Genomic DNA, 25595 nt, shown 5'->3' with positions numbered 1-25595 from the left:
AAATTTGGTCATTTCACTGTCCTTTCTTCTGTCAGGTTAATGGTTCGGTGGAGCTGAGCTCGTTGTGTGAAGGTTACTTCTTGCAGCAGATGCCTGCCCTGCTGGAAAGAGAGAGTTTTAGGAGCTTGCTGTTGGGACCCCCGGGGGCCCGACAAGGAAACAACTCCACTTCTACGCTGACGCACAGCCGGGGTGACTCACTTGTGGAGGAGCTGGAGACCACCCTGGCTCAACGACTTCGCTCTCTCTACGTCACTTCCCGTGTCTGAAGACAACATGGCAGATGCTGTTGAGAGAGGACAGAAATAAGTGGATAAATGTGGCAATTAAGAAGTCTCACCTTTTCACTGATACAGAATCAGATCTGAAGTGTTTCAAATACAGAAGTTTTCTTGGTAAAATCTGATTTGTGTGTGTTAAGGAGCAATATTTTGACACGGGCACAGATTGGTGAGATGCCTGGCAGTGATTTACTCTGTGGGCAACTCGGCATTTCATACTTTGTGCCAAGCACTCCATGAAAATGTTTTTTGTGACGTACAGCGTTCCGAAGAAGAAAATATGATGCCTTTTCTCCAGGGCTCACGAGGCTTTACTGGACAAGCAACAAGTTGAAAGTCTGAATAATAAGACAATGCTGCCCTCTAATGGACAAAGCTTGCAACATAAATAATTGCCCTGGAGGATTGGGATCAGTGGCAGCCTCAGTTTTGACTGAAGCAATGTAAAGTGATTACAGACTGAAGCCTTTATTGAAGAATTGAGTGAGGTGGCCTTTTGATGCTGGACTTTAAACTTTCTGTTCTATAGTATTGCATAGTGGGAGCAAGGCTGCAGCCTTAAACTCCCTGCATCAATGTAAGCTTTGGATTAACAAATCTACTTTTTTAATGTAAAAGCTTTTATTGTCTGTTTGTTTTTGTTTTTTTTAAGTACGATGAGAGTAATGAAAATTTCAGAAGAGTGGGATGGACATTTTCTATTTAATGAGAAAAAGATGTGAGAGTATTTAACGGGGTGTCCCCTTTTTTATTTTAATTTTAATCAAAGCAGATTATTAGTATGGAAAAAATGCTTCTGCTGTTTTACCAGGTACGCTCTAACAGTTTATTAAGCTTGTGTATGCTGAGGTTTAATGCTTCGACACAGGTACAGCTGCGGAGGCTAACATGGGATTTGGACGACAAGAGTCTGTTTTTGTGCTGGATACATTATTAAACCTGGTAAACAAATCATTTAATGTGTGAATTGTTTTGGACTCACCTGGAATCGGGGAAAACGGCAGATTTACAAATGAGGAAGCCTACAAAATGGAAATAATTACATATGAAATACAATCTTACCACAAATCCATGGCATGTGACATAATGAGGGGGGGGAAAAAAATCTACTGCATCGATCTTAACTTTGTTTATGAAACCTTTTTCCTCTCTGGTCTACACTTACCCTTGCTTGCACAGGTAGAAATAAGGATAACAAACACACCATAACTGAATGAGTTTATTTGTTTCAGCACTGAAGATGCTCACAGTTATGTTTTATGGGGATTACAGTCAGTTTTGCTCCTGCTCTGTCAAAAGACCCATGTAGGCCTCTGAATCATTAGATATCCTTAGTGCTGCTAGCTTCCCATTGTAGAAAACAGAAAGGAGGGCGCATATCAGGGTATTGCTTTGTGTTTGTAGTACTGGTATCCCCTCCCTGTGCCTCTACTACTAACGGGTAGAGAGCCCAGACCTCAGAGCCTTCCAGAGAGAGGTACAGAGTTGAGGAAGCATCCTTCAAAAACTTTGTGCACAAGATAAGGAGGAGGAGGAGGACGAAGGGAAAGATCAGCAGGGCCAAGGGAACAATTTAAAAGAAAAAAAGAGCCAGAAATAAAAGCAGAAAAGGTGGGAAAGTAAGGGACAGACAGAAGGGGAATTTAAATTTTAAAAGGTAGTTTTGTGGAAAGAGAAGTGATGAAGGCTGAGAGAAGGAGTGAGTTTGGCATGGAACATTAACACTAAAGCCATGCAAAGAAAAGCTCATGTTTTGACATGCACACAGCAATACAAGCTAAAAGCACAGAGCAGGAATCCCCAGCATTGTTGAGAAAACAATCAACCCCCACGGTTTGTCTGTCTATTTACAAAGAGAAGAAGCAGATCAGGATCTGTGGTGTTCTTCTCCTCCAGCCTGGCCTACACGCACAATAATATGAAACTGACAAATATCAATAGAAGAGCATATTCCCTCTCCAAAAAGAGGCTAAGTCTACATTCTTAAATTACTGGTAAATCATTTTTTTCCAAGAGTTCCCACAAGTTCTCTTTCCCTCTGCAGAGAGAGCATGGAAAAGAGAATTTATGACTTGTCAAAGTTCACATAATTCAGTTAAAGTCAGACCAAAGCAAAGGAAATAAAAGTTCTTTTTTTTTCTTTAAATGTCCCATTTACGAACACACAAGAGGGTAATAAATAACATTCAACTGACCTAACAGCTTTGTTCATATAAATAGCCAAGATATAATAAATTAGGAAATCAAACAGTGAGATGAACAAACATGAATAAATAAGGACAACAATACAAAAATATCCACAGTTGCATTTGTCACGTCATTTTTTCGTTTGTTTCTCTACTCCTACTGCTGGTAAGTGAGACTAGAGAGAGGTATAAATGAAAAGCAAAGAAGAAATGCTGCAGATAATAGGAAACAGGAATGTTTGGATCATTATTGGGTCAATCAAACAAAGACGTACATGATCATGTAACAAAAATACACAGAATTTAAAATGACAGTAAGTGGCAGGCTCAGGTTTACCAACCTGTTCCTATGGTATCTAAACAGTGTCACAACTAGACATTTCTTTTTTTTTTTCTTTTTTTACATAAGAAATGATATCAGTCTGTACAACAGAATAGATCATTCATTTTAAATACCCGAATATCCACCCACTTCCCTCCCCCCACCCTATACTATCATTTAATATCTCCCGCTGCCCTGTTCTTCTCGCACCCAACTCCTCTCTGAAAACACAATTCCAGTCTGTTTTGCAGCAATAGTATTAAGTCTAATAAAGTCAGTTAGTATTTCAAACCCAGTTCTTCACAAAGAAAGTACATTATAATAAAAAGCAAACAAATACAATCCAGCAAGCATCCGTGTCGGCTGTTTGGGCTTTCCACAAAACTCCTCTCCCTTCTCTCCTCCTCGTGTTTCTGCATGGTGTCTTCTTTTTTTTAAAATGTTGTTCATCATTGTTGATACATCCCAGAGTTTTTGTGCATACTGGATCTGTGCGTGTATGTTTTGTGTATGTGGCGTCTGTAGTGTTTTTGAATAATGCTCGTTTTCCAATTAGCAAATGCTCCTTGAGGTCAGAGAACGGTGATAGCTGGTGAGGGGAGCGAGTGGTCTTGTTTTTATTGGGATGTGTGTGCTTGTGTGTTTCTAAGAACAAGAACACTACAGGATTTTTTTTTTGTCTACTTCTACTGATGGCTGCCAGGGGTGGAGTCGGGGTGCAGAGGAAGATGAAGGTAGAAGTCTGCATGAAGGGTCTGTTTCCATGGTAACCCCTCCCCCAGCACACCGCTATAAGAAGAGTCCTCCGTCAACAATTGTCCGTCTCTCTTGGCACGCTGGAGGGGTGTGGAGGGGTGGTCGAGGGAGGGCGAATGGAGCAGGGAGCAGGAGGATGGACTTTAATAGGTTTTCTGGATAATTCCTGGTATCAGAAACAGGTCAGGTCATCACACAGGTTAGCAGCAGCATGGGAGCAAACAACTGAGGCCCACAGGTGATTAGATGGTTAGGGTACAGGGGTGGTAATGATGGTGGACACTGAGGGGTAATGGAAAGGGGAGTGGAATGGCAAGGGTGTGTGTCTGTTGTGTTGGTGCAACATGTTGTTTGCAAAATATCACTTTGATTCTTTTAATATATTTCTATCTATATAAAGTCATTTTATAGAAAAGATGTCCATAAATGATTTATATATATATCTAGCTATGTACAGATAGCATATTCTCTCTGTGTCTCTGGCTTAAAGTGATACTGGGATGGCTACAAAGCGCCACGGTCTAAGATTCCTCTGGTGTCCCCACAGATGCCACCGACAAGTGGGCTCTGTCTCGGCCTGCAGCAGGGAATTTGGTGTCATTATTTTCTGGGTCATGCCTCCGGACGTGCATGGGTGAGGGGCAGTGCTTGGAGGGCGTGCCAGGGGGGTAGGGCACCTGTCCATTCTTCTCGTCTGAAAAAAGTTGTTTAATTACGTCAAAGAAGTTACTCAATGGGCTGCCTAGGTACACAGATGGGAAGAAAAGAGGACAAAAAAGGGGGGAAAGAGAGAAGACAGAAGAAACAAACTAATGAACAATGGGGTTCACAGGATAGAGAGATGGCTACATGTAAGGCAGAGCGAGCAGAGGTGAGGAGGTGGTAGACCCACGTACACTGTGCAAGGATGAGAACTGCCGAAGCAGCCGTGTTTAGACCACATAATGCATTAGCCTCGGCAAATCATGCATACGTTTCAGCGCAATCCACGGAAAAAAACACAAGTGCCCATTAAGTCGATATAGTGACCAGTGCGTCTGAACGAGTTTGGCTGGCCAGAAGCAGGACAGACAAGATGATAGAAGCGAAAAATGAGAAAGCGTGGAAATTCAAGAAAACGCTTCCTGTCAAAGAAGCATTACTGCTCCCCCTGAAACACAAAAAGTCTTGGAAACCTGTCCTCCAGCATCAAACGTCTGACACATCCTCAATGTAGGTGTGTCAGACGTTTGGTTTGACATACTAATCATGAGTCGTGTTTTTGCCAGCTAGAAGCTGGCAAGCTTTTTATTTTTCCTTCAACCTCAAGGAAACAGCATCACTTTTAGACTACTGTAATTCCCTCTACAGGGACCACATCCAAAAAAACATCTCTGATTGTTTAAACTTAGCTGTCAGATTTCTAACAGATTCAGAGAAGTTACTTCCATCCATGCTACACCACACTAGCCACCTGTTATACACAGAATTGGCCTTAAACTTAAATTTCATTCATTTTATTTTTAAATACTTATACAACCTCAGTCCCATCTCCATTACAGACATACACACACCTTATGAACCTGCCCACTCCTCATGACAGAGCCTTCCGAATTACATAGAGTTCTGTATCCATTTCCTCCTTACCAGAGGAAATTCGATTTGGAAGTGTCTACTTTTAAATCACTCCTCAAATTTTACTTCATTGTAAACTATTTATGCTGTATTCTCTAATACACAATTTTACTGTGTTTTGATATCATAACCATAGCACTGAAGGGCAACATAGACTTCTCATTAGTGAGGCTGTCTACCTTGTGGTAATTGTTCATAGTGACATACATAACACAGTAAGAGACCTGAATGGACCTCAGAAAGAGGAAACACGTGCAGTGTGTGTACGTATGGACAACAGTACGCATGCATATAAGCATTAAGTACACCAAACATAAGAAATGAAGCAAAGAGGTGATGGTCCGCATAAGCGTGACTGATCAGTCACAAACAAGACTGTTTCTGACTTCTTTGCAGTCCAAGCAAACAGTTATAGCATCAGTAAAAAAAGAAAAAACAGACTGATGAGCTACACGGACAATAAACCGCACAAACATGCTGCGTCTACACATCAGCAAAATGTAGATTATAAAATAGAATTTCTTGAGGTAAAACATTCTGTTATCAGTCTGTATGTACTTCCAGTATGATGACTGCCTGCAGTATTGTGTAAATTAGAAAATTTGTCATATACGGATTAATGAGCAATTGCATGCAAGTGCACATGTGAGAAGGCCAGTAGTAGTTTCTACTGATCCATTATCCTGCAGGAATGTGGCTGTAGCTAACTTCTTCCTCATGTTTATACTTCTAATTCCACATTAGTCAATTAACTCTTTCCCAATCTGGATTGGGAATCCGTGTTTTGAAAAGACTACAACAGACCACATAATATTGCCTTTTCTCAAAAGCATCTTTATCTGAATGAATATACCTACATTTTACTTCCTGCATTCCTCCATACTTTAACTCTTCATAAGTACAGGTCTCAGAAATGCTGTCATCACTAGTGATTAGGGGCATTAATAACCAGGTTTTGACAAAGCCCTTTGACACAATGTTATGCAAATCAATTTCTATTCTTAATTACAGTCACTGACTTTTATTTTTAAATCCCTTTTGTTCAGGTACTACTAGAGGTGTGTAAGTGGGTCAAAGTAAATAGAGAGGAGGAGAATAAGATTGTTTTCATGCTGATTGCTTCTCAGCGTGATGCCGTAAAGACATTAATTCATTCAACTAGCCTTTGTCAAAAATAACTTACTTTGACTTTTAATACCAACTGTATCATCTCGGACAACACAAACTAAAAGTAGTGTACTTTTCAGTATCTATCCATCTATTGCTTTAAGCGGTTCTCATATTATACTCCAACAATGTCATCTCTCCTACAGAGACGGCCCACTACGTCAAAACCCCCACCACCATTAAAACCTAATCTAATGTAACTTATTGTAATTTTACCCTTCCCACACCTCAGCCTGGTAATGAGCTGCACGATATAAAAAGATCAAAAATAATTGGTAAACTTACTGAGGCACAGCAATGATAACAGACTGTTAAATATCATAACAGCTGTCATGACTGCTGTTCATTTCTGAGTGCCAATGAGAGTAATTTTGCGTAAAAGACACAGGGCAAAGACACAGCTCACACTTAAAAAACTGTAGTGGGACATGCTACCAAGACCTGGCATGGAACTGGAAATGAGTTTAAGAGGACAGAGAAAGACGCAGACACGGTTCACAACTGGTAACGTTTCCTCCTGATGTTGTTTACTTGTCTGGCCAGCAGATGGAGCTCTTGGATGGCAAGTGAGATGCACACAGCTCACAATGATTCAAAAGAGTCAACATGTTAAGAGCAGAAAGGGGTGAGTCGGAGCCCTATGACTCTTCATCATCCAGACTTCACTTTTATGAAACAGTATCGAGCCACAATGGCACAAAAAACGTGCTTACATCTGCTGAAACTGTCACCTCTGAAACTACTGAAAAGATGAGAGAAGAAAGAGAGACTAATATCATCAAGTTCACATGTGAATGGCTGGGTGATGATGATTGTTGACCTCAGAGGTGTTTGTACCTTGCTTTTAGCGGTGGACTGGTGAACATACAGAGAGTGAAAGCGCACGGGATGCCTAGAGAGCGCACTTATCAGGTGTGGTGTCGCTATTTGGCGCAGTGCAATGTGGGAGTGCGTTAAGGGGCAGAGGTGTTGCCATGGTGACAGGCTCCAGTGATCAGTCTTGAAAGTAGGAGTAACAGAATGCGAATCGGCTTACCCTACCTCTACTCTAATCTTCACTGCCAGTGGGCAGAGAGACAACATTTGACCCGCAGTCGGTGCTTGAGAGCAGCTCCCACCCTTTCATAGCAGTGAGGCACGGGCATGCAAAGGAAGCCGATTGGAGAAGCAGAGAGTGGCTTGAGGATTTCAAGCATACTGAGAAGACGGGTTGGATTTAGCTTAGCTATAGCGGCGAGTGTAGCTCATCAAGGGGCGGGATGGGCAGATGAGGCGGTAGGGGAATGGGTGGAGAGGTTTTGGTAAAGGTTTGGAATTTCTTTTTTTTAAATATTTTTTTGAAAAGGAATTCTTACTCACCGGAAAGCTGTTGGACCCCAGGCTGATCGTGTGTGCTCAACAACTGGCTCTGAATCGTCTCCACTACTCGTTTAAAGCGTCGGCTGGGTCCTTCACAGAGACATAGATAAACACATGAATGCTGACATAGTAGACCTTTCATGGAAAACACTTACAGTTGTCTTGGTAGGTAAAGCAAAAGTAGCATAAATGATGTCTCTATTCCATTAAGCGTGTGAGCAAACCATGATAGTAAACCAGAATGCACGAAAGCGGCACTTCTACGAGTTCAATGCTGCCATCAATAGATCTATTCTCTTCTGTGACAAGTCATGGGTGCTTTTCACTATGCTAACTTTTGCTTCCTTGCCTCCAACTCTCCTACAGTGACTTGAAAATCATCGCCCCTTACATGCACCACAATGAGACAAGAAACAAGGAAGTTTCTGGAAAGGATTAATATTCATTTTGGTGTGATATATAGACAAACACATCAAATGCAACTGATGATAAGAATGTGCCCATACTTGCATGTGTCTTGTGCATACCTACTGAGAAGACCTACAACACGTGATGGAGGGAGGGGGCATGTTATTATACTGAAAAACCCCTAAAAAGTCTGTTCAGGGATACAGAGTATCAGCAGCATGAAGGCACACAGCAGAACTTGTACAAATATATTGCAATAACCAAATAGATTTAAAGGTACTGGTTTTTGAAGGCAAAGCAAACAGGGATATGGACGTGGTGCAAAATGTGAGGTGGAAAACTGCAGAAAGCCTGAGATTATAAATGGGGGCCAGAGATGAGTGCTGCTGAGAGCTCCTGCTGTCTACCTGTTGTGTACAGTATACGGTCAGTGACATGAAGAACTGGCTTCTATTACAGCCCATTCAGCTCAGCTGTGCCCCCATTTATGTGAAACAGAAAGAGGAGAGTAAAAGAGAGCATGCAGGTGTTTGTGCAGAACTAAGCATTAACACACGTTTCAGTGTGGGATTGTGCATAGTTTGACTTCAGTTTGCTAAATCTTATCAAGAATTCAGGATTTAAAAAAAATTATGTTTTTCATTAAGTTTAACACACCAACATGCTTTCGGGGAAAAAAAAGACTTCAGGCTTGTTTGTTTGTTGAATATACATGACTCCATTAGTTTAAAGTGTGACATTCAAAGTGTTTCACTTGTCATTTGTGAGCTTGAATTTAAGGCTAATGAGATGGAGAGCCAGCTGCTCAAATGCCATAATAATACATGCATGTCTGTCCTCTGTGATCGGTTGAGATCCTTGATTTGAACTTGACCCTTTCTTTCTTGGATTCCAGCTTTAAGTACAGAAGGAAGACTTGGTGTATAAAATTTTTAGAGAACTAATTCCTCCCTTGTATGCAACACAGTGTCTTTCAATACTGTTACAACACCTTCTCCATTGATTTTCAGTTCCACTGTTACACCGTTTGCATCTACTCGAATCTCAAACAGTGAAGACACATGTAGGTCAAACTTCAAGTGCCCACAGATGATGTAAACTGAGACAAGTGTTAGTTCACACAAGCCACAAAGTTAAACCTAGTCTGCAATTCTGACAGGTCAGCTCGTATCAGTTCCAGCCCACCATCGGCTGATTGTTCACATGACAGTCATTCATGTATTTTGCTTGCAAATCTCAAACAAGGCTGATTATTTAAGTTGCTTTAGCCTGCCTACAGTTGATACACATCTGCAACCCCACTCTACAAGATCTTCTCATTTTAATCCGGTACCCGACTTAATCAGCGTCATATCTGTTGTCACGGATGCTTTTCCACGTATCCTCACAGAAGTGTGGATACCAGAGTCGTACCACCAAATATACCGCTGGTGAACATTCTGCTTTTGATTCTAAAGGCCATGACTGTAATTTCCTGAACAGGGACAGCCTTTCTTAAAAAAAAAAAAAAAAAAAAAAAAAAAAAAGGGTAGAAGCAGGTGAAAATGTTGAGATGTTTTTATGATTGCTGAAGTATCCTAACCTGAGAGCAGGGTGAAGGTTACAGAGTAGATGCCATTCTCCTTAGTGGCAGCTGTGCTCTCTGTGTAGGTGATATCCACCTGAAATTTCACCGGCTTCTGGAAGACTGTGGGGCCGGCTGTTGACTTGTACTCTGCTCGAAAAGAGGTCTGAGAGATGACACTGTGGCTCAGGCTGGGAATCTGTGGGGGCAAAAAAGGAATCGTGAAAAGAAAATGTCAGAAAGAGGAAAAAAAAACAGGAATAAAAATAGGTAGCACAAAGACACGAGTAATGGGATTATGCATAGGAATCACTGATGTTAAATTTTTCTCCCACACCTTGCAAATGACAAGGTGAATAAACCCTCATTAAAATACCCTCCACATAGTACGAGCCACATTTGAAACTCTAAGGAGATTAATGCCTCGGGGAGTAGCCATGCATGCCAGAGAGACTTAAGCTAATGTAATCTTGAGTCATCCAACAACATTGCACTCTCCCGCCTAAAATGAATTTGTATGCCCAATGAACAGGTGAGCCCTGAAATTGTCACGTTTTGCCATAGTGCTAGAGAGGGTTTGACATTCCATTAATGCTAGAGTGCTGAGAGGTATAATTCCACTGATTCAGGTGCCAATCTCCTGTCTGGAATACCAGCTAGCATAACCCAAAGGAAAATGCTTCCTCCAGGGATGAGGAAACAGATTTGACATTGACCCGCACCGGCAGAGTTTGTACACTTAGACTTTGTTAAATCTAACTGGGGTGAGGATAGGTTCTGTTCAGTTATGTACTCTGAATATCAACGACCACTGCTTACTGTTTCTTGGTACTGATTCTGCTGCGCTTACTGAAAAAGCTAATGCTGCCTTACATTTCTGCATGTATTTGTAGAACCACGCAATAATAAAGCACAACACACACACAGACACACACACACACGCAATCTACGCTTTTTCTCACCCTGCACATCTAAATATACAAACACACATGCTCAGAGCACTGTATTGAGGGCAGGACATCTATATGCTAATGACCAAAGCTCAGTGTTGATTTTCTATTGACCTCAAGTGGGTCCACAGTCAAAGAGAAAATAGAAGCGGTGAATACAAGCAGTTTACTGGATTGCTACATAAATCAGCACCATGTTAGCAAACACTCAGAGCATGCCTGCCTCGTAGCAGAGCCAACATCCTGCATTAGAGAGCAAATACCCAGGTGATACGGCTGCATTCATGCACAAACAGATACAGTGGCAGCAGATGGGAAAAGGGTCAGGGGTTCAGCAGAAGGGACAAAGGAAGAAATTAGCAAAAACGTGGTGTATCTACCGAGAGAAAGGCTTGAACGATGTCTGCCTTGATTGAGCTGAGAGGTTTGTCTTTGATGACAATGAAGATCTGTTCCTCTTTTTCCAGGTTGATGAAGTTACCAAACCAGGATTTTTTGGCAAGTCTGTGAGGAAAGAAAAGACATTTAGCAGAATATAAGCCCAATGTTGTACACATACATCTTTATACAGCTGACCATTTTTGCAACCTTGTTTTAGTTCCCTATCAGTCTATTGATTCTGAGAAACAACCACCTCCCCACAGTTCTGTAGGGATTCAAAGGAGCAAACAGAGGATGTTCCAGTGCATTGTGTATGAATGGATTTGAGGGGGGTGGGGTGAGATAACTGAGTCTCTCTGTGAACAGAAGGAGCAGAGGTAGATGAATTTACTATTGGCCTCAGCCCAGGTGCACTTCCAACCACTAGTAAGCCATATGGACTCCTGTTTTCTGGCATTAATATTAGATATAAGATTTATAATATTTAGCATTACATTTAAATCAATATAAATACCTAGTAAAATATGGAAACAAATGTAGATTAGCCGAAAGAGATGCACTGTTCTGCAGTAGGAGACTGACTACAGCTCACGTGACTGTATACTTCGGGCTGAGCTAAAACAGGGTCTCTCTCTGATCAATTTTCCAACTTCTTTCAGTTGGGAAATTCCTATCTAGCCAGGTGGAAATGACCAACCCAGACAGCAACCAGCCAACCAAACAGGCATATCTAGGCCAACCTTGAGTTATCAGGCCCATGGGAACTCAAAAGCATCACGCAGGCTCGTCCTGCCTCCCTCATAACCCACTCACTACCTCCTGCTACTGTCCTCTTTCCAACTCAGACCAGACCGGAGGTCATTACAAGTCAACTCAGCAGGCAAAAATCAAACATTCATAGATGTTACACTTTCCACAACATCATCCTATCGAGAGGGAGCCTGTTTGAGCCAGTGGCTAAGGGGCTGAGAGGTTATGCATAGTTATGATAGCAGTGGTGCTTTCAAAATGGACAGCGTCTGCTTACTCTGGGGAAGACTCTGGTGTGAGGCTGGACATCTCCTCTTGTGTGGGAACTGTGGAAGCAGAGTTAGATGTCAGACGATTGAGAAAGACTAAAAATTGTCAAAAAGTATATTACGGTACAATGTACAGTAAAACTTTTGGGGAAAAACCAAGATTGTAGCATTAGTCAGCAATTTTTCATGTAAATTGGCTGAAATCTACCTTGGAGTTTCCTGCGATGGAAACGTGGTGAGCCCAGGAAGCTGTTCTTGATGGAGTTGAGGCGCGTCCTCCAAGGCATGCCTCCAATAGAGGGGCTTGGGGGCGGTGTTGGAGTAGGTGTCCCAGCTGGGCTGTCCTTGGGAGTGTGCACTGGGGTGCCCTTTGGGGTGGGGAGGGGGCTGCCTCGAGGGGAAGGGTGAGGGGTAACCTGTATGAGGGGGATAGATTTGGGTGGGTGGTCAGTAAATGGAGAAGGGGCTGGTGCTACAGGGTGAAAATGGTGCAGCCTGATTGGTGACAGGGGCAACACAGGGCTAAAGGGCACAGAGAGTTGGGGGTTGGCAGCATAATGAGCTCGTCGTACTTGGGGGCTGTTTAAGATGGTAGCACTGGCGATGGAGGATGAGGAAAACGGGGAGGATGGGGAAGATGGAGAAGTAGGGGTAGGAGGCACAGAGGCAGAGGGTGGCTGTGATGGAAGCTGGCAGGGAGTGGAGTATTCTGATTTGGCTGCAGGTTCTGGATCAAGGGTGGTTTCAGGAAGTGGGTTTGATCGTGTGGCTTGGAGGGGCTTTGGGACAGTTTTGGACTTGGCAGGGAGCGTCTGTGTCTTGTTGAGTGCTTCTGGCAGGGGCTCACTGTTTGGAGCGAGCGAATTGGGGGTGGAGATACGCTGGCCTGCGCGATTTGGAACGGGCTCAGGGGATGGACAGGGACTGGTGTTAGGGGACGGGGACAAGTCTGGGGACTGAGGTGGTACACCAAACTTTCTGACAGGCTAGATTAAAAGAATAACACAGCCAAGAGGAAGAAGAGGTGTAAAACAAAAAGACAACAAAATAAACAAACAGAAAACACACACAAGAATGCATGCAAGTACACAAACACACAAAGCAAAGGAAAGGGAAGGGCAAACCACCACACAGGTAAAGGAAGAAGTAGCCAAAGGATTTGGAGGCAGGTAACAAGTGCACACACATAGGAAAGATGGAGGAATTGCAACAACAAAAAAGAGAGAAAGAAAACATGGTAAAGACCATTCAGTGACTCATGTCAAAGCAAAGCAAAACAAAAATGAAATGGGAATAACAATACCAGCAAACAATGTGCTCACTTTAAAAAAATCCAAACAAAACACAAAAAGACAGACTTTATTTGCATAAAACATACAAGGCATTCCCAGCAGAGACAAGCAAGCAAACACAAACACACGAGAGAGACAAAAGGCCAATTGGGCTGTCTCAAAAACAAGTGGAAGGTGGCAACTCTGCAGTCAAATTTCCTGATTATTTATTGATGTACTGATTTTGCATGGTTCATTTGCACTCACACTGGTTCAATATTTGCCTTCAACACATTCCTGTCTTCCAGAAGCTAAGTCTGAGAAAATAACCCCACACAGAGCTTCTTGCTGAGAACACAATCCAGGCTTTGGGTGGGTTTGAGAAATCAATTTCCCTTTCAGATAAGCCTGCAAGAACCTGTGTGGTGAGGAGCTCGTCTTAGGATCCTGGCTAATCTGGAGCCTTCTCAGGTTAGTCAGCTGGAAAAGTTTACTACAAGCTCCCCAGCTTTGAGCAAAGGAAAGTGGGATTTTCTGAAGCATTCCCTGAGCTGGATTTCCAAAGAGCTCAGGCCATAGAAAACAGAGAGAAGGATAATAAGTGCAGAGGATGGAGAGAGAAGAGGCTTTGTGGGGTGGAGAAAGTTTTCTGTGCTGTCATGCCTCCTGTGTGCATTCAGCAGTGGGTTTTTACTTAGCATTAACAGAAACATCTAAGCTATATGGACACACAGGAAGCCCTGATATGATACAGGATATGAAAAGGTAATCAAAATGGACCTATACTTTCTCAAAACACAAAGGTAGATCCTTCAAGGCTGATAAATGTTTATATAACGGTAAAACAGATTGGTGGAAAAATATTGCTGTGCAGAGAAATATTGTTTTCTTTGTGTGTGTGTGTATGCTTCTTTCATGGTCAGAAAAAAGAATATTGCTTTATTTTCTATTGCTGACATAATATGACATCAATAAAATGTGATCAGCAGTAGTTGGTTGGCCATTATCCCAGAAGGTTAACAACTAGTTAGTTAAGAACTGGGTCAAGAGGTGTGTTTTATGTGTGTGCGTGTTTGGATGTGAACTGAGGATTACGACTCACCCGTGGGCTGCTGAGCGGGCTGGTGGAGAGACCAGAGGAGGCTCCACTAATAGACCGCGACCTGTGGTACAAACATGTGAGAACACACAGGAGAACAGTAATTTGTGGTATCAACACATGACCTGTTATGTGTTTGAATGAACACAGGTGGGGGTGAACGCTTGGTTACTTGTTACACGTTATTTAGAAAGTGGAGCAGCATATGGAGCTGTCATACTAAGCACACGGGTTACTATCAAGCCCCCTGCAAACACAACACCTACCACACAAATAGGGTACATGTATCACAACACAGTAACAGCACTGAGGTAAAAACTACTACTAGCAATTAATCTCACTCAAAAGTCAGTTTAACAGATATTGATTTGACAAATTTAAACTTCCCACACACTAGGACTCAATCTAGCTTTAAGCCAGATTTAAAGTTTGATAATAAACCAATCATTCTGACTTCTTAAGCCTTTAGGCCATGAAACTATCTCGAGAGGGAGAATGAAGAGAGACATTTGATTGAGCGCCATTTGTCATGTTTGTCTTTTCCCTCGCAGATGCCGTCAATAACCCCTATGAGCGGAGTCCTGTTCAGAAATGAACAATCACAGCACAATCTGTCTTCATCAAGCACGCACGTACACATCTACACACACAGACACACACGCACACCCAAAAACAACGCCTGTCAACACTTGGAAACACCAGCTGCTCACTGTCACAACACTGTTCTTTTTTGTCATTCAATCTAATCATACCCCTCTTCCTTCTCTCCCCCCCACTTTCTCTTTTTATGTCAGCATGGGTGCATTTATTAATGTATGTCTGTAGCTATAGATCTTTTATCTCAGCTTGAATAAAGGAAGAGATAAAAAGCAGTGACTACTGCTTTTTAAACTACCTGATTGAAGAAGATCTCATGAACAAACTTGAGAAGAGACTGAGATCATTTAAAAGTAAAAAGGGAGGATGGATGGAAAAATAAAGAGTGTGTGGAGTAACAGGGCCATATGCTCACTTCTAATGCTGGAAGCATTCCCACAAGACCACACGGCATTCGAGGAGGCAAAAACTAAAAATGATTATGGCTATCAGCCTAAAAAATGATAATACTGTTATAACAACTGCAACAGCCATAATCATACTCCTGAGAGTAAACAAAGCAGAATAAGGAACATTAAAAGCTACCAAGAAAGTGAGGGAAATTTAGAAACACCCACTGGCGAGCTATTTTTATAAGTTTACCGCTCCCCTTCTACAAATTTATTTAGTGCACACATCCTTTTACACATGAGTAGGCGTGCCGAGACCATGCTGGCAAGGATTTCCTGTTTCATGGAACAACTGACCAGACAGTTGGTATCATTTCCATTTAAGTCCTACAATCCACTGAGACATGGCTGCAGTTGCTCACTGCAGCACTTGTGACCATGTAGCCAACTGAACTTCATTTAAACATGGCCAAAACACAACGTCCTCCGGCCATTATGAGCATATTGTTAGGAGCACTCTGCATCTGTTAGTGTTGGACCAGAAGGCCTATAAAGCTAATGTTGCAGATGGTTATGCTGTACAGTAATAGGCTGTCAGAGGCTCAACCTTGCTTCAGAGAGAGGATAAAATGTTGTTGTTCAGTGCTTTATTTATAGGGAACAGCATACACAAGGAGGGAGTCATTTATCATGTATCACAGAAACCACAAGCCCACATTATTAAACCTGCACTGGAGACAACATTGTAGCAAGCTAGCTACTCTACTCTCGAGCTACTCTGTGCTTGTGTGCTCACTATGTTTACATGCACATACAGTATCCTGGATTTATTTTTGGAATATTCTGGCTATGTAGCGCACATGTCAAGGCCATGCTGCAACAAATCTTGAACCCTCCCAGTTGACTGTTATTATAATTATTCTTTTAAATCATTTTTAGCGCTTTTTGCTTTGCCCTTGGACATCATTTGCAGTAAGCTGGCTACTGATTGGTTACCCCTCTTTGCTATAACATGTATTCTGTGGGTGTTATCACGTGAATTTCATTTAGCTTAGCTTGCTTTACTGTAGCTGCTTGTTGGTAGCTGTGAACATGGCAAATTTATCCTGATACTACATGAGCCTCATCATTGCCAAGTCACTCAAAGGACTCCTCCCCTGACAGGTTACCTTCTTATCAAGGGAGGAATACTGACCAGCCTGATGCTGAACGTACCAATTCCAAGAAATCTTACAGCTAAATATTCCAGGGCCAAGATCACTGATAAAGGGGTTCCTTTTCAGCAATATATCCAGTAGCACAGTAAATTCTCTAGATTTACTGGGTCAGTTTGGCCTCTCTTATATTCTGCCATTCTGTTCTTAGCTGCTGGGTGACAAGGCGAGAGAAGAGAGTCATCTTTCCAATGCTGACAACAACCAACTAAGCTTCCCGCTGTGTCTACAATCAGAAGTTGTAACTACAACTATGGATCTCTGACTTTGTCTTGAGTACAGGAAGCTGATGGCATCGTTCCCAGTAAAGTGCATGTTCACTGTCATGACTATCAATTAGGGTTGCCAACCGTCCCTTAAAATACGGAATCGTCCCGTATTTCGAAACAAAAGTACACGTCCCGTATTGAGCTAATAAGGGACGCACTTTGTCCCGTAATACAGTGAGAATCAAAAGTAGTCTATAACTTTTAATGGTTTGTTTGAAAACATAATTCCCAGCCCCTCTCCTGCTTTGTGACCAATGAGCTGACAGCACACTTACGAGTATGACAATTCAATTCAGACAATTCAGATTACCACTCATCTCATTGGTCGAGGAAAGGTCGCTTACGGAGAAAATACCGGAAGACAACAAATGACCACAACAAGAAGCATGGCCAACAGGGAAACAAACGCAGACACTGCGGTGCAAGTCTCGGACGACAGTAAACCTAAAGATGGGCAGACACTGTGCAATTTTTTTCAGTCACGTTATTCAGCTCCTGCTCAAACTGCACGATTGACTCGCAGTTGGTAGGTCACGATGCAGGTCTCACACTATACCGCCCGATGCTCTGATGCGACCTGAGTGCTCACACTGTGCCTCCATAAAATGAAGGTTATAACAGAAAATCTGTCGCGCTCTCTCTCTCCGTCTTACACTCACACAGACACACACACCACCACCATCAACTTTGCTAAATTGCTAATGAAAAACATTGATCGGGCAGCTGTGACTGAGCAGCAATGTAAATCCAACTATTTTCACGGTTGTTGTGGTCGTGATAATTTTGTGATGCCACATCGAAAAGGCTCGGATGAGCTTTCCAAAGTTCTACAAGTTGTGCCTCCATCGCTTGTGTCCAGATCACACGCTGCACAGCCGTGCTGCTCCATCTTTTACACCAACGTTTACGTGTTTGCGCGCGAGCAGTGTGAGCGGCTGTGGTGACACCCTCACGAGCGATTGATGATCGGGAGCTGGTCGTGAGGTGTTAATCACTTCTCGTTACCCCACGTATACTACACGATGCACGATGAAGGCCAAAATCGGCTCAAAATGGGCCTAAAACTGCACAGTGTGAGCCCAGCGTTAGAGCAGCAATGTTTGTTCCCCTCAGAGAAAGGGAAGAATGGGAAAAGGAAAACACCTGGCTGGAAAAAGTTAATATGGGCATGTGCAGTGAATATCAGCGCTATGTGGCCAGAAGTGTGATAATATAATTTATTTTGTGTAATAAACAACTGCAAGGATAGATGATTACAACAAATTGATGACTAATACATAAAAGTAATACATAGATGAATAATGATGATGAGTTAAGATGCGTAATCATGGGAACAAGCGGGTTTACAAACAGGAGCAGCTGATTAGCATTAGAAAAGCTGAAATAATACCTCAACTGAAGCCAATTGTACTAAATGCACTAAATGTGCACTGTTACAAGAATGTTTTTCTTTCTATTGTTTTCTATTATTTTAAGTTAAGCAGGACAGAGTTCTTTTAAAGAAAGATTTACTTATATTCTCAAAAGTTAAGCATGACAGGCTTCTGTTTAAGAAAGAGACCTGTTTTATGTGTTAATGTTGTCATTTTGAGCTAAAAATAAATGGCTAAATGATCATTTGTTTCACATGTGTTCATATCACAAAGAATACACATCTACTTAAATCAAATTCAAGTCAAATGGTTAAAAAAAATAATTTCACACACAAAAAAAGAGCTAGAAAATTCACCACACTGGGAAGGGTGAAGACAATTGGGTCGCCCGGCCCTGGCCACGAGGTGTCCCTTATTTATTTTTCAGGGAGTTGGCAACCCTACTATCAATGGACCCGTACATCAAGAGCTAGAGTCATAACTAATGTTACTCTTTTCTGCTCAGATACAAACTTGATAAATGTGGAATGTGAAGACTTAATACCCAGACTTTTGTGTCTGTGTAAGAATATTGGTGCATGCAGTGTTTAACAGAGACATGGTCTCTGGAAATACCCATTGCTATTTGTGGACAATAATACGGCACATGTACTGAACTAGAAGATGTTTTTCTTTTCTTTTTTGGGTTGTTGTTGATGCAATTTTGATACCTATTATGGTAGTTCTCTTATCTAGTAGTCATTAATTCCCATAAGCCTATTTTCAAACAGGACCCATGTCCTCAGTATGTGACCGCCAGTTGTCAGAAACCCATCCAAAGCGCCTGGGGAACTAACGTGTGGCTGTGGGGGGGTGGAACAAGTATAACAGATTCTGGGTTGAAGGCATGGACTGAAATAAAACAAAATGCAAGAAAAATAAAATGGATGGTGCCAAGAGCCAAACAGAAAATGAACAACACTGCCAAAGCCAAAGCACAATACGACTGAGATACATATTCCCTTTCTAGCACCTCTATATTGGCTGCTTCTTACCAATGGGCCTCTTTTTACACATAGTAAGTATTCATATAAATCCACAAACTGTTTGAAATCATTTGCTTCTTTGAACCTCAACAAGTCCCTGCAGACTCAGTGCATTAATATTTACAGCTCAGTTCCTTAAATGTCTAAATATAGCAAGACCTCTGCAGTTTCTGTAGTAAAGATCACAGTTTAAGGTGTTTTATTTGTGCTTATTGTAGTCTCTTAAATAAATTAATGTCAGTAATTAGCAGGCGAGCTGACTTCTTACGACTGCTCTGACTACTCCACATTCAAACTGCGTGAAGCAACTAGAGCAAATCTCTAATAAAAAAAAAATCAATTGATATTCTCTCCTCCTCGCTGCAGCACTTTTCCATATTTCATTTACATATCATTAACCTCCCTTCATTTCTCCTGGCGTGTTGTTAAGATTTAAAATTAAATCAGTGGATTTCTTATGCTTTGAGTTAAGCTTTAAATGTCTTTTTAAGTGACATTTTTGCATAGAAAGATTGAAACGGACATTCACATGAGAAAGTCTCCATGTGCATTACTGCACAACATAGCTACCGCACCTTTATTCCAACATCCGTACTTCATAGGAGCAATCGAATTAACAATCATTTGTATGAAACTAAAGTGAGGGCTGATACTCTGAATGTAACTACGTGATAAATGAGAGGCAAAATGCCTGATAAAGGACAGGAATTCAGACATTTTTGTTATGCAATTTCAGATCAAGCTGTTTCCCCCTCTCTTTCACTATTTACGCTGGTGGAAATGTATCCTGTCAAAACACATGTTTCAAAGTCAGTCCGCTCTCTGAGGCCCTCTGATCTGAAGTTCTATGAATCTTCTGCGCTGTCGACAAAAGTTTGCTGTTGAGGAAAGATAAGGTTAGGTTCAGACAAAGTCACTTAAATCTTTGGACGTTATTCTGCTACGTACGCGCTTCCCCAGCACCATCGTCTATCCACGCACATGCAAGCAAGCACATGATCAAACACAGTGTGCACAAGGACGTGATAAAAGCCAGAAAAGTTTGAAAAACACACACAAGCGCACACACCAAAATCAAGATTCACACAGACTTTGTTACTAACTTCTTTTCCCCCTACTGATCAGATGGATAGTTATGGATTGCAGTAGGGGGGAAAGACATGTATAGCAGGAGAGCAAGATTTGATTTGATTTGGAGGCAGAGGGCCTGTGGCATACCTACAATCTACCACAGCCGATAGGAAGGCAGACAGAGAAAAACTAGCAGCATGTCCTCATTAGCATAGCAATTCCATACTAACAGAGGGGGGTGTTTGGGATTGAAGGTCAGCAGCACACAAGGAACCCACAGGAAAGATAGAGACAGTGGCGATATACAAGAGTGGCGCGGTGCCCTGGAAGAAATTTGGGTATAGGGAAAAGAGCAAACAAACTGATCTGAAGCTGTATTGAAGAAAGATGCAGCAGAGCTGTTTTTGTTGACTGGAGCTGCTGATATGCAAGTTTGAGACGCAAACGTTGTCCTCATAAAATCGACTTTTAGAGCCCCTTTCTAATTCACACTATTCAAGATGTGTGTCATCACCAATCGAATTAATGTTAGCAGGCTATTATTAATGGTTTATCCAGTCAGTGCAAACTGACCTTTTTTGGGATTCTAGTTATGACTTGAAATGAGATGAGTCAGAGTGAAGGGCAGAAAAAGGCAGCTACTAAACTAAGACAACCTTTAAATAAAGAAGAGATAATGGGCCGCCTGAAGGGATGAAGAGGCACAGCAGAAGTGAAGAAACAAAAGAGGATGAATCTTAAACTAGAATTTGGAGGCACCAGCAGACAGAAGGAACAAAAGCACACATGTTTAGAAGTGGGAGCTCTTGAAACGGATTCAAAACTTCTCAAGTGGGTTCCCTCGGTGAAATGGTACGAATCAAATTCTTGATATTTTGTTGTTGGCAAAGCACTATGGAGAAAAGTTATTAATGCACCTGACATTTGAAGAACTTAACTTTAGGACTGCATTTTTTATTCTATATAATAAATGCACTCCCCACCTCTCCATTTATGCTCTGTATCTCTGAAAGCTTTTTCCAGCACTCTGCCAATCTGACTATCATTAGGCAGATCAGGTTATCATCCCCTCAGATTCAATCTTCCCCGCTGTCACAAATGTCACTGCCTCTGAGCACAAATGTGTGGTGTGGCGATATATTGGTTGTTCAAATAAGATGAAGAGAAGGATTTTAAATCAGTCCGCTGTGCCTTGTGGGGGTGTGGTTCCGGCTTGACTTGAGCATTTCTAAAATAGAGAAATGGAAAATTGTTCTGCAACTAGAGAAAGTGGGACACAGCATAGGAGAAGTGATTATCAGTGCATTCAGATTACGAAACGAAGAGATAATTGAGCTAACGGCAGAATGAAGGGGTGGGGGTAGAAATATTTAGCCTCTGAATTGCAAATGCAGTTTTCCCTGGTTTGAGATGAAACTTAATTAAAAGAGTTAAGTTAAACTTCAGAAGAAAAGCGTTAGTGTTACTTCACGCCGACTACAGAGTCAAGCTCAGACAATTCCGGTTCAGCTGGGCTCAATACAAGTTGACATCAGCTGATAGCTCAGCTCGCCTACCTACACATGCAATTAGCAAACCTCATACAGGGTGTGCTATTTAGGCTGCTGTAAACGGGCTAAACCCCAGCCTATGCTTTCAGTCTCATATCTCGTAACTGCCTCTGTTTTTGCACCTATGTGTAAGGAGCCATGCATACTGTGGATTAAATAACTATCTAAACTGCTACTAAACTACAAGACATGTGAAGCAACCACAACAAGCAACATATGCCATCATCATTTAAAAACAAAGATTTGACTAGAAAAAGCCATGCTGCATCTTTCTTTTGCCTGAATAAGTGAGACAGAGAGGGGAGAGGTAAAAGCGTGAGGGGTGAGTGGCAAATGAGTACCTTTCTTCTTTGCTGCATTTTGTACTGGCATCAGGAATATCCAAGCTTTTACTGTAAACTGATTTACTAGTGAGACAGGAGATAAAGTGAGCAGAGAGTCAGTCTCTGTTTATGTTTGTCTACAATGCAGCCTGCTGACACTGGATCCAGACTCACTGTCAGAGCTGTAAAAACACCACAGGGCTGCTAGATCCTCCTCACACACAAACGCAGGACAAGGTCTGTCTTTACTGGTTCATTTAAAAAGGTATTGATTTTTAAAAGAGAGAGTTTTTCTCCTCACTTCTGCGCATACCTTTGTCCATGCTGTGTCATATCGATAGCCCTCCTGGCCGGGACAGGTGAGCCTCCGTCCGTGACACTGAGGACCTCCATGGACTTCCTCTCTGGTCTCCTCTTGCCATGACGATTCAACATGGGAGAGTCCACTCTCTTCCTCGGAGGATCTGTGTGTGACAGAAAAAGACATGGTGATTTGGAATAAATGCAAAGCACCAGACACGTGTCCATGTTACTGCGAGTATATCTATGTGCTGCTCAGTTTTGTGTATATGTGAGGGTTTGAGTGATGTTTAGGGCTGATCGCAATGACATTTTAACTAATAGTGAATAAGTAATGGTTTCCTCCCAGACCTTGAACTAATGGCCACTGTATTGACTGTATCACATTCACTGAAGAGGGAGTCTATTCATCAAGATGTCGGTATCTCAGAGCAGTTACTCACATACACACATTTGCACGTAATACTCCTGTTTCAGTGTTCTTGTCAGAAAATAACCCTGGCAGACGTCTAAGCAGAGCATCTCCGTCTCTACTCAGACTTCTGTGGGTGGAAATCTGTGCTTGGTTGCGGTGTACGGATGATAGAATATCTTTTCTTTTTTTGAAGAGTTAATATCTGAGCCAAAGCAGTTGGGGGGGGTGACAGTTTTTTAAAAATAAAAAAAAACTTCTCTATTGACACCTTCTATTTCTGCTACTACATTTCATTGAAAAGCTTATTTATTTTCAATAAGCAGAATGCTTTTTCTACTGCAGAGCCAATCCACCGCTACTGGAGCCGATCCAATTTCTTCTTAACAGAGGAAAACACTGCAGAATCGTTCAGAAACTGGGAGCATTCATGAGTTACCTTTTTGTAGTGCTTAGTATTGTGCAAATTGGATGGTTTTGTTTGTGTAAACAGATGACTAGTTTAAAAAAATCATTAAAAAACAGGCACGATTCTTACATGGTGGTACAGTTCATACGTACTGTGTGTCATATTGTGGTTTAGCTTTCTGAGTTGTTCTTTTTTAAAAGAATATCATTTTCTAATGTTACACTCTTTATGAACAATTCTCTCGTTGTTCCAGGGCTCACCAATCTCATTGCGAGGGGGAAGATTCTGGTCCTCCTGACTAGGGTACCTCTCCTTTCGATCCAATAGCAAGAAGTAGATCATCTTCTCTTGGTTGTCACTGCAAAAAGGTGGCAGTGAAAAGACTCTTGAAATGTCAGGAAAAGTAAAAATACTTAATTAATTCCTACACAACCATGCGTATAATTAGATACCTAGGGTGTGTAGGGGGAAAAAAAGTACTCATACCATATCAAACTGTAAAATCCCTCACTATGATTAATGTTCTATAATGTTTTGAGATTCTTTGTGAAGCACCAATAAATATCTCTCATCATTAAAACAAAAGTTTAGTTTTACAGATCATTAAGCCGTCGTGTAATAATATGCATGCATTTTTTAAGACGCGGCACATCTCTATATGCAGAGTCGACTGGTAAGTTTATGAAAGTCTCAAAACATTACGAGTTCAACCTTTTCTTTCTCAGTAAATCAGGAAGCCTAATATCTTTAGCCTCTAGGCCAATATTCTCTATGCAAAATTCCCAGGGACTGGCCCTCTATAATAAAGACAGATTGGAAAGCAGTAGGAGGCAAAGAGACAAGGACCTGCAACTTCAGCTAAAATGAAACAGGGGAAGGGAGATAGAGACCACAGATTTTCCTCCAGTCCAGCACTATTACGAGATCCTCCCAGGAGAAAGGAAGAAAATGGAAGGGATGGGTAGAGGGCACAGTGATGGAGTAATGCTTGCTTAGCATTAAAGTGGAGAGGATAGGCAAATGTAAAATAGTGGTAAAGGAGGAAAAGGAAACAAAGAAAAACTGCAACATCTGCACACTGGACACACATTGATAACAAACAACTGTATGAAAGTCAAGGACAGCACACACACACACACACACACAGTAGAGAAAAATATTAGAAACTGCAACTGAGACACAAATATTAAAAGCAGAACAACAACAATTTGACCCATGAGCATGTTCACAGTGGAAACCAGGATCAGTTTAAAGGGAATGTATCTGGTGGCAAACGGTGTAAGCGCTGTGTGATAACAATTAAGTGATCTATGGCTTCTGACATCTAAAGCGACAGCCTAGCAGGATTTTACAGGAGCTGGGGAAAACCAAGGCTGAGTGAGCACACAGACACAACACACCTATCCTTTCATTGCAGTGCTCTCTTCTTTTATCAAAACAACCACCAATCCCCATTCTCTTTTTTCTCCTTTGTACTACTGTCTGCTGTACAGCCATTTACTCACTCATCTGAGAGCAGGTCTTTCAGTAATTTGTTTTTGTCTCTGAAGCAGCCCAAAGAGTGCATGCTGTCCAGTACGTCGGGATCGATATCTTCTGCAGAGGGCAGGCTGCGGATGGTCACCTTCCTGGGAACTGGCTGCTCTGGCTCTGGTTCATTTTTGCCTCCTCTGTTAATACAAAGACATTCAAAAAGAAATAAGGACAATATCAGTGGGTTTGGTTGCTACTGCTACTAATTTTCAGTAATTTAATTTGGTTTTTTCATATAGAAACTTGCATTTGGAACACAATTGTGTAAAATCGTAGATGTACAAACTTTAATATGACCTTTTGTGTCAGTATGACTTTAGTTTATATTAAGAGACTTTTAAAGTCACAGGTTTTCCTCAGGTGTAGGCACTTTTGCATGTTCCAGAGGGTGATTGTGTCAGCAGGATTCAGGCAGATGACTTAGTCATGCTGTTATATTCAGCAACCTGCCTCTTCTACTCTGGCGTGATTTCTAAATGTAGTTTCTTCATTATTATTATTATTAGATTAATTTATGTCACCTTTGTCTGCTGTTTTTTTACATGCACACACACATTTATATTCTTTAGGGCTGAAATAAAACGTTATACTGCACAGTCCATTTTCACAAAGATTTCTATAATATTCTAGATGTTTCTTTCACACACAAATCTACTACTTCTGGAAATGCGCCAATGCTTAGAAGTTATTACAGAGACAGATTTGAACTCACACACTTCCACTTTTTACCTCCCTAAATCTATTATTTTTCCT

The 25595-nt window shown here is 41.6% G+C and overlaps 2 protein-coding genes across 10 annotated transcripts in view; one reads left to right on the top strand and one right to left on the bottom strand.

Moving 5' to 3' along the window:
- Window positions 1–1205, top strand: part of abtb2b (ankyrin repeat and BTB (POZ) domain containing 2b) — a 42845-nt gene extending 41640 nt beyond the window's left edge. Inside the window, exon 17 of the mRNA XM_080875714.1 lies at window positions 36–1205. Within this exon, the coding sequence (XP_080731840.1) occupies window positions 36–269 (234 nt within the window). The 3' untranslated portion in view covers window positions 270–1205. The remainder of the gene's footprint in view (window positions 1–35) is intronic.
- A 54-nt stretch (window positions 1206–1259) lies between these two features.
- Window positions 1260–25595, bottom strand: part of brsk2a (BR serine/threonine kinase 2a) — a gene marked incomplete at its 3' end in the record, with an annotated part of 207061 nt that continues 182725 nt past the window's right edge. For 4 of the 9 annotated variants that reach the window (XM_080875716.1, XM_080875715.1, XM_080875722.1 and 1 more), the window contains 11 exons: window positions 24815–24979; window positions 23570–23667; window positions 22502–22652; window positions 22207–22272; window positions 14381–14441; window positions 12216–12423; window positions 12016–12064; window positions 10988–11111; window positions 9676–9856; window positions 7686–7775; window positions 1488–4287 (listed from right to left, as the gene is read on the bottom strand). In XM_080875716.1, coding sequence (XP_080731842.1) covers window positions 4067–4287; window positions 7686–7775; window positions 9676–9856; window positions 10988–11111; window positions 12016–12064; window positions 12216–12423; window positions 14381–14441; window positions 22207–22272; window positions 22502–22652; window positions 23570–23667; window positions 24815–24979 — 1414 coding nt within the window. Of the gene's footprint in view, window positions 1304–1487; window positions 4288–7685; window positions 7776–9675; window positions 9857–10987; window positions 11112–12015; window positions 12065–12215; window positions 12424–14380; window positions 14442–22206; window positions 22273–22501; window positions 22653–23569; window positions 23668–24814; window positions 24980–25595 lie in introns of those variants that run through there. The other 5 variants (XM_080875720.1, XM_080875717.1, XM_080875721.1 and 2 more) reach the window with 5 other exon arrangements.

This window comes from Rhamphochromis sp. 'chilingali', assembly GCF_963969265.1.
Source record: "Rhamphochromis sp. 'chilingali' genome assembly, chromosome: 2".
Classification (NCBI taxonomy): domain Eukaryota; kingdom Metazoa; phylum Chordata; class Actinopteri; order Cichliformes; family Cichlidae; genus Rhamphochromis; species Rhamphochromis sp. 'chilingali'.
Note: the sequence above shows the minus strand (reverse complement) of the source record. Positions and strands in the feature narration are given on the sequence as shown.